The following is a 9,098-nucleotide window of genomic DNA, read 5'->3' as shown; positions in this document are numbered from 1 at the left end:
GATGCATTGCTTTGTCATGTCCCCCTTTTCATTGAACCACAACACCTTAATCCAGATGTCTACAAAATGTATGATGTGCCTCCTTAAGCCCCTTTTAAGCAATGGGGATAAAACATTGTATTCTAACATTCATAAAATATTTTGGTAAAGCATATTAAATGATGATTGTATGTTTTATCCTGTGATCAAGGAGATACCCTTACAGGAACATATGTAAAGGGTACTAAATGTAATTTTTTAAAAACTTATCTCAAGTAAAATAATCATTAAAGTAATACAATATTGTCGCAAAATGTCAATAACAATGCTTTCATGTTGGGGAAAGGTTGGGCTGAATTGGCCAATATGCAGGCAGCACTTTAGGCAAGCACTGAGAGTTTAGAAGGTCATGTGTGATCCGAAATCTACAGTAATCTTGCTCTGTAAACAACTTTGTTTAATCAACCTTTATTATCTTAATGTAATAAACATGTTGGATTCACCGTGGTTTACCATAACACTCTTCAGTGTATTTCTGTTGATATTTTCTCCAATCCAAGTACAATATAAAAGGGAAACCATGATGTATGTTACCTTGGTTTGCAAAAACAAAATGACCTTTCTAACTATTTATTAGCTATTAACTATTAACTCTTCATTTAATTTATAATATATATGCCACCCTTCTTGAAACCATAGAATAAAGGCACTACATACATTCAATATATTACTTATTATTATAGCACTGTCACATAATACACAATACATAATACTACATTCATTACTATTAAAAAGCAAATTAATAAAATACTTATGGATATTGACATTTGCTCAACTTATCTGCAAGAGCAAGGCATTTAAAAAGGAGGACTGTCTACTGGAAGGGAGGTTAAATGCTTTGTTATATAACAAAGTTAATGTTGGGATTTAATTTACCAATATTTGATATTGTTCAGTGTTCTTATAGATATTGGCAGGCCTACTTCTACCAAAAGTAGCGGATGAGATGCTTCACCAGCTAAAATACATTTGTCCCTTCTGACTATTGCAAATACAATAGTTCAACATAAAGCTGCTGAATACTGTCCATTTAACTCTACAAAATGTAATTAATGAATGACCTTATCCAACTTATGGAATGGGGTCATGCACTGGTGAGAAGGATGAAGAGAGAGAAAACAAATACATATTTCACATGTGAAGGCAGACATACTTCCATCTTGACAGAGCAAGCGACTTAGGAAATGAAAATACATTTTGAGGGAGATAATGATCGACCCACACTGGTTTTAAACCCAGCAGGACTCCCTTAACCCTCTCAGGTCCCCTTGTCTAATTGTAACCACATTGAGCTGGAAATGAATGGAAAGAGACCCCAAACAGAAACATCATGAATAACGTTCACAACTTAGTGAGGAGTCATCTCTTTTACCTCCTATCAGACAGACTATACAGTGATACAAGTTATTTGGTTTAAAAAGTTTACAGTTATTTCTTTAATTTAAGTAGGCCTTATCCAGCAACGCTTTAATAAAGTGCCTCTGCTAAATGGCTATACATTTTTGTCCAAAAAATGAAGTATAGTGCACTTTGTATTGTATAATTTGCTATCTATATGCAGCATGAAAAGGAACAATGTTCAAAAGGACAAGGTGTCAAGTATTTATCTTCTTCATGCGGCAATGCACAGAGTAATCGCCTCTCGCTTGGGCTACCTTGGAGTTGGTCTTGCAGTTTAAGGCTTTGCAGATGAAGTCACCTGCTTCAATTACTTTGGAGAGATCCACTCCCTGGAATGAAAGAAACAAAAGATCAAAGAAGAAAGAATGGCACCCTGCCGGCAGGGGGAGCAATTGTAAAAGAAACAGTTGTGGAAATGGAAATAGCAGGCCTGCATATACACATGAAAGTTATGCAGAAACCACTTCATGTACAACACATTTTAACAAGAAATCTATCCTATGAATGAAGCTTTCTCAGATGAAGGGGGAGGGGGGGGTGGGGGGGTTCACTAGGGATTGCAAAGCCGTTTTCAAAGGCTATTTTCAGGTGATGTGAAGCAACACTCACGGTTTTAATGCCCATCCCATGGAGCATATAGAGAACATCTTCTGTTGACACATTGCCAGAGGCACCCTGAGCATATGGGCACCCTCCCAGACCTGCTACAGACGAGTCCACTGTACAAATCCCCATCTGAGGTAGACACATACACACAGGAGAGACATTCAGCAACCACACGCACAGGGCAAGCAGAAGGTAAATCCCATGCAGAACAATGTTCACTGTTCTCCTGTATTGTAATGTGTTGGTATAGTGTGCCCTGCCAGGGTTGTGTTTTTTTTTATGGGCAGTTAGGAGAAATGTGGTCTTTGTTTCTTTGAGATGAGGGGCGCAACAGCCTAGTGTCCCCCCACAGTTCAGCTTACTCATCCTCTTTGTCATACTAAAGCTGTGCCCCCTCTTTTGCTGCATGTTTTTGGTTATAGCAGACTTTGTAAATGCACAAAGTTCCGTATTTTTGTTTCATGTTTTCTGATCCTCATGGTAGCTTGTGTTTTTCTGCACCACCTCTTTTTTTCTGCACACCTCACAAAACATACATTTGTGTACATACATTTTTGTTACTAGGCACAGCGATCTTCATATAAATCAAGTGTTACTCAATTGTAACCACACTACTCTTGTTACAATCCATTCACTGGATAATTAGCCTTCTCCCTATGGTACGTTTCTAAATGGGTAATTCCAAAGGTGTGTGTTACTAAGCTTTGAAAAGGGGTTGTTTAAATTCAAGGCTATAACTCAATTTCAATGACACCCTCTGATGTCCTTGAATACAATGTCTCAGTCTTTTCCATGTCCTGAATAAATAGAGCACACCCATATGTAAAAATAATCACTTCTAAAATGTATTTCTTGTTTTGTTCAACGTCTCCGACTTCAATTCTGTTCATGCAATGTCCACAATAAAAGTAATTGTCATAGAGAGTTCAACTTTCTGTGGGGAAATGCTTTTTACAGCCTGGCTACCAAGTGTCTGGCCTCCATATGAGAATTAATGATGCGTTGTGGGTTGTTCCCCTGCATGTCTGCGCTTTTGTTGGACCACGGTACCAAACAGCCAGAAAATTTTGCTTAGCAAGGGATAGGCTTACTGTTTTATGGTTGAACTTCGGTGCTGCAGGGGAAAAAAAGCTTTATCGTTGTAAAACATTCCCAAAACATCCACCTCATGTGGTCCTGGGGAGAAGAATCCGTATAAAGACCACAAAAAGGCATAGCGACACGTTGTCCCTTCAGACATAAGCAAAGGAGACAGCAGGCGTAAGTAGAGCTGAGAGCGACAGTTATTCATTTCCAAGTTATGAAGACTACAAAATAGTTGAATCAATGTTGTTTCAGTGTAATTTATCAATGCACAGTGACATGGAATCTACATGGAAAATACATTGGATTTGAAAAATGTTTTGAGGGGGAAATTTCAACCACAGCATTATGTCATCATTGTAACCAATGTTCAACATAGACAAACCTTGTATAAAATGTTGAATTAGTACCTTTGAAACAACATCAGATCTCCAAAGTTACATCCACTATCAGAAAAACAATAGGCTTGGCAGCACTTCCTACTGGAGAGTTGATATATCTACAGCTATTAATTTGGTCTCCCATACAAAGATTTGACACAGCCCAAGTTAGCTTTGATATTTGTCAATGATTACTACCAATGTGCTATCATGGGAATGGTTATTGAGAGATCTCTCAATAACTAAATATATTCACTGTTGCTATTCCAAACGGTAGGTTTAACAGTGCAAATGAAATGTAAAAATACTTTATAAGTCATAAATAATCAATTATACTATTTAGGCCTATATAGCATTTGAAAAGTAATCAACAGCTATTGTTTCAATCCAACCCAAGGTTCAACTAAAAATAGACAATACATATAGGCCTAAGGTTTCAAACCTTGGTTGATTTCACATTTAATCTTCAAGGTAATCATTAATATGTTGGATTCACGTCTCCATCTCCAACAGAGCTGCACGTCTTGCTTTTCATTGTAATCAGAGGGCTAATATAAATACTATGCATGCCAGTCTCTCTTGGCTAAGAGTTGAGGAAAGACTGACTGCGTCACTTCCTGTTTTTATAAGAAACATTCATGTGTTGGATATTCCAAATTGTTTGCACAGTAAACTTACACACAGCACTGACACACACACTTACCCCACCAGACATGCCACCAGGGGTCTTTTCACAGTCTCCAGGTTCAGAACAAATTCAAGGAAGCGTACAGTATTATACAGAGCCATGAGTGCATGGAACTCCCTTCCATCTGATATAGTGCAAGTGAACAGCAAGCCTGGTTTCAAAAAATGTATAAAGCAAAACCTCATGGCACAACGCCTCTCCCCCATTTCAAATCAAATCAAATTGTATTTGTCACATGTGGCAAATACAACAGGTGTAGACCTTACAGTGAAATGCTTACTTTCAAGCCTTTAACCAACGATGCAGTTTTAAGATAATACCTAAAAAAGTAAGAGATAAGAATAACAAATTATTAAAGAACAGCAGTAAATAACAAAAGGGGGGCTAAATACAGGGGGTACCGGTGTCAAGATAATTGAGGTAATATGTACATGTATGTAGAGTTATTAAAGTGACTATGCAGAGATAATTACAGAGAGTAGCAACAGCGTAGAAGAGGGGGGGGCAATGCAAATAGTCTGAGTAGCCATTTGATTAGCTGTTCAGGATTCTTATGGCTTGGGGGTAGAAGCTATTTAGGAGCCTCTTGGACCTAGACTTGGCGCTCCGGTACCGCTAGCCGTGCGGTAACAGTCAGAACAGTCTATGACTAGGGTGGCTGGAGTCTTTGTCAAATTTGACACCGCCTGGTATAGAGGTCCTGGATGGCAGGAAGCTTGGCTCCGGTGATGTACTGGGCTGTACGCACTACTCTCTGTAGTGCCTTGCAGTCAGAGGCCGAGCAGTTGCCATACCAGGCAGTGATGCAACCCGTCAGGATGCTCTCGATGGTGCAGCTGTAGAACCTTTTGAGGATCTGAGGACCCATGCCAAATCTTTTCAGTCTCCTGAGGGGGAATAGGTTTTGTTGTGCCCTCTACACGATTGTCTTGGTGTGCTTGGACCATGTTAGTTTGTTGGTGATGTGGACGCCAAGGAACTTGAAGCTCTCAACCTGCTCCCCTACAGCCCCGTCGATGAGAACGGGGGCATGCTCGGTCCTCCTTTTCCTGTAGTCTACAAGCATCTCCTTTGTCTTGATCACGTTGAGGGAGAGGTTGTTGTCCTTGCAACACACTGTCAGGTCTCTGACCTCCTCCCTATAGGCTGTCTCATCGTTGTCGGTGATCAGGCCTACCACTGTCATCAGCAAACTTATGGTTTTGGAGTCGTGCCTGGCTGTGGAGTCATGAATGAACAAGGAGTACAGGAGGGGACTGAGCACATACCCCTGAGGGGCTCCCATGTTGAGGATCAGCTTGGTGGATGTGTTGTTACCTACCCTTACCACCTGGGGGCGGCCCATCAAGAAGTCCAGGATCCAGTTGCAGAGGGAGGTGTTTAGTCCCAGAGTCCTTAGCTTAGTGATGAGCTTTGAGGGCACTATGGTGTTGAATGCTGAGCTGTAGTGAATGAATAGCATTCTCAAATAGGTGTTCCTTTTGTCCAGGTGTGAAGGGGCAGTGTGGAGTGCAATAGAGATTGTGTCATCTGTGGATCTGTTGGCGCAGTATGCAAATTGGAGTGAGTCTAGGGTTTCTGGGATAATGGTGTTGATGTGAGCCATGACCAGCCTTTCAAAGAATTTCATGGCTACAGGCGTGAGCTCTACTGTTCGGTAGGCATTTAGACAGGTTACCTTAGTGTTCTTGGGCACAGGGACTAAGGTGGCCTGCTTGAAACATGTTGGTATTACAGACTCAAACAGGGAGAGGTTGAAAATGTCAGTGAAGACACTTGCCAGTTGGTCAGCGTGTGCTCGGAGTGCATGTCCTGGTAATCTTACTCACATCGGCTGCGGAGAGCGTGATCACACAGTCGTCCGGAACAGCTGATGCTCTCATGCATGTTTCAGTACTACTTGCCTCGAAGCAAGCATAGACATTATTGTGTTACTGGGCAGCTCTCGGCTGTGCTTCCCTTTGTAGTCTTTAATAGTTTGCAGGCCCTGCCACATCAGACGAGCATCGGAGACGGTGCGGTACGATTCGATCTTAGTCCTGTTTTGACGCTTTTCCTGTTTGATGGTTCATTGGAGGGCATAGCAGGATTTCTTATAAGCTTCCGGGTTAGAGTCCCACTCCTTGAAAGCGGCAGCTCTACTATTTAGCTCAGTGCGAATGTTGCCGTAATCCATGGCTTCTGGTTGGGGTATGTATTTACAGTCACTGTGGGGACGACATCCTCGATGCACTTATTGATAAAGCCAGTGACTGATGTGGTATACTCAATGCATTCGGAAGAATCCCGGAACATATTCCAGTCTATGCTAGCAGAACAGTCCTGTAGTTTAGCATCTGCTTCATCTGACCACTTTTTTATAGACACAGTCACTGGTGCTTCCTGCTTTAATTTGTTCTTGTAAGCAGGAATCAGGAGGATAGAATTATGGTCAGATTTGCGAAATGGAGGGCGAGGGAGAGCTTTGTACGCGTGTCTGTGTGTGGAGTAAAGGTTGTCTAGAATTTATTTTCCCTCTGGTTGCCCATTTAACACGCTGATAGAAATTAGGTAAATTGAAGTCCCCGGCCACTAGGAGCGCCGCCTCTGAATGAACGTTTTCCTGTTTGCTTATGGAGGTATACAGCTCCTTGAGTGCGGTTTTAGTGCCAGCATCAGTCTGTGGTGGTATGTAGACAGCTACGAAAAATACAGATGAAAACTCTCTAGGTAGATAGTGTGGTCTATAGCTTATCATGAGATAGCAAAACCTTGAGACTTCCTTAGATATCATGCACCAGCTGTTGCTTACATAAATGCATAGGCCCCCGCCCCGTGTCTTACCAGAGGCTGATGTTCTGTCCTGCCGATGGAGTGTATAACCCGCCAGCTGTATGTTCTTTATGTCGTAGTTCAGCCACGACTTTGTGAAACGTAAGATATTACAGTTTTTAATGTCCCTTTGGTAGGATAAAGGTGCTTTCAGTTCGTCCCAATTATTTTCCAGCGATTGAACGTTAGCTAGCAGGATGGAAGGCATGGGCAGATTAGCCACTCGTCGCTTGATCCTCACATGGCACCCTGGTTTCTTTCTGCGAAATCTGGGCTTGGTCGGGTGTCTTTATTATATCCTTCCCGTCCGACAGTTTGAGGTGAGCAATCGCAGTTCTGATGTCCAGAAGCCCTTTTCGGTCATAAGAGATGGTAGCAGCAACATTATGTACAAAACAAGTTACGAACAACGCGAGAAAAAAATAATAATAGCATGGTTGGTTAAGAGCCGATAAGACAGCAGCCTTCCCCCCAGCAACCATTACTGCCCCATGTGACCTACTTGTTGTTTGTATGTACTGACAAGTATGTGTAACTGATAGATGCACACACACACACTACATGTTCATGATTTTAAATGTATGTCAATTGTAGTCTTTTGTCTGTAATGTATTTTTCGTTATATGTCGGACCCCCCTAAGACTAGCTGTCGCTATTGGCGTCGGCTAATGGGGATCCTAATAAATCAAATCCATCTCAACCAAGTTAAAGAATAGGACTAAATCAAATCAAACTTATTTTTTGTGCATTTAAAGTTTGATTAGATTAGATTTAGTCCTATTAATGAACTTAGTTTGTTTGGTTGAGCTGGATACATGAATCCAACATATGAATTATTCATTAGTAGGCATACTGGATATTGAATTGTGTTTGGTTGTCAATGCAAAGAAATATCACAATTTCTGCTTGGATAGTTCCATCTGTGCCACTTACTTAGTATGGCTTTAATTTGATATGTTGGATTCACATATTCATCTCACCAAAAATCTAAGTTAAATAATAGGACAAAATAAAATGTGATCAAATTTTAAATGCACTTTAAATAACATTTGATTTGATTTTGCCCATTCTTTGACTTTGATTATTGGTTGAGATGGAGACATGAATCCAACATTTCAATTCTTAATTTGTAGACAAACTGTAATTAAAGCCAGACTTGTCAGTGGCACAAAATAAATACCTCCTTCAAATGTTGATATTTGGTTGCTTTGACAACTAAACACAATTCAATATAACTTTTGCAATACAGTAAATAGACTATTGAGTTGTCAACAAGTTAACAAAGCATATGTTGGATATTTGGTTACGTTGCCAACCGTATTTATTCAGCCTTAAAGTGAGTAACATCTATGGCCACATTTTGAAGTTAGCCTACTGTAACTATAAATGTCTTACGTAATCATAGTGTATGTTCAAGATAGCATGCAAAGGTTGCAGGTCTGTGGAGATCTTTACAATTGCTATAACATTTTGTGCAGAATCTCGAACAGCATTGACCACTTGCACTATATGTAGGCTACTTTTAATATAATCTCAACTGCAATCCAGGTCGTTTATTTGATTGTGCTATTAGATGAAGCACAGTGATAACACATTACATTGTTGTATACTGTAAATACAAAATATCTGACATTGTATTCCCATTTGAACTTTGTTGTGCTTTTAAATAGATGAAAGCGCAGTGATTACACATTTAGATGACAACTAAACCAAAAATCAGACATTGTCTTTCATTGTAATTTGGCTTTGCTTTTAGATGGTTGAAAGCATAGTGATAGCACATTGGGAATTCAACAAACTTCTGGCTGACCAATGGCTCAACCAAATATTACCCCAATTTCCACATTTAAATGACGTGGTGTGCCCAGTGGGATTCGCCTTCAACCCACTTTGCTAATTCGTCTTCCATTAAATGTTAACCCTGTCTTTCAGAAAAAGATCATGAGCTTGCTTCGTCCAAAATGTTGATGTCATAAAAACATCTTCAGTTTGGTAGATAAGTTAAATTATTCTTGTCGAATACCTTTACATTTCATTAAGACATTATGAACCATAGAGAAGTTTTACCAGATGTTTATTCTCATATCACA

At 40.2% G+C, this 9,098-nt stretch overlaps 1 protein-coding gene across 5 annotated transcripts in view; it reads right to left on the bottom strand.

Moving 5' to 3' along the window:
* Positions 1-697: 697 nt before the first annotated feature.
* Positions 698-9,098, bottom strand: part of LOC129859998 (3-hydroxy-3-methylglutaryl-CoA lyase, cytoplasmic-like) — a 31,730-nt gene continuing 23,329 nt past the window's right edge. For all 5 annotated transcript variants that reach the window (XM_055930312.1, XM_055930320.1, XM_055930336.1 and 2 more), the window contains 2 exons: positions 2,050-2,175; positions 698-1,769 (listed from right to left, as the gene is read on the bottom strand). In XM_055930312.1, coding sequence (XP_055786287.1) covers positions 1,635-1,769; positions 2,050-2,175 — 261 coding nt within the window. In that variant the 3' untranslated portion in view covers positions 698-1,634. The remainder of the gene's footprint in view (positions 1,770-2,049; positions 2,176-9,098) is intronic.

This window comes from Salvelinus fontinalis, chromosome 1, assembly GCF_029448725.1.
Source record: "Salvelinus fontinalis isolate EN_2023a chromosome 1, ASM2944872v1, whole genome shotgun sequence".
In the NCBI taxonomy this organism is placed as follows: Eukaryota; Metazoa; Chordata; class Actinopteri; order Salmoniformes; family Salmonidae; genus Salvelinus; species Salvelinus fontinalis.
The sequence above is the reverse complement of the archived record's forward strand: the minus strand, read 5'-3'. Positions and strand labels throughout refer to the sequence as shown.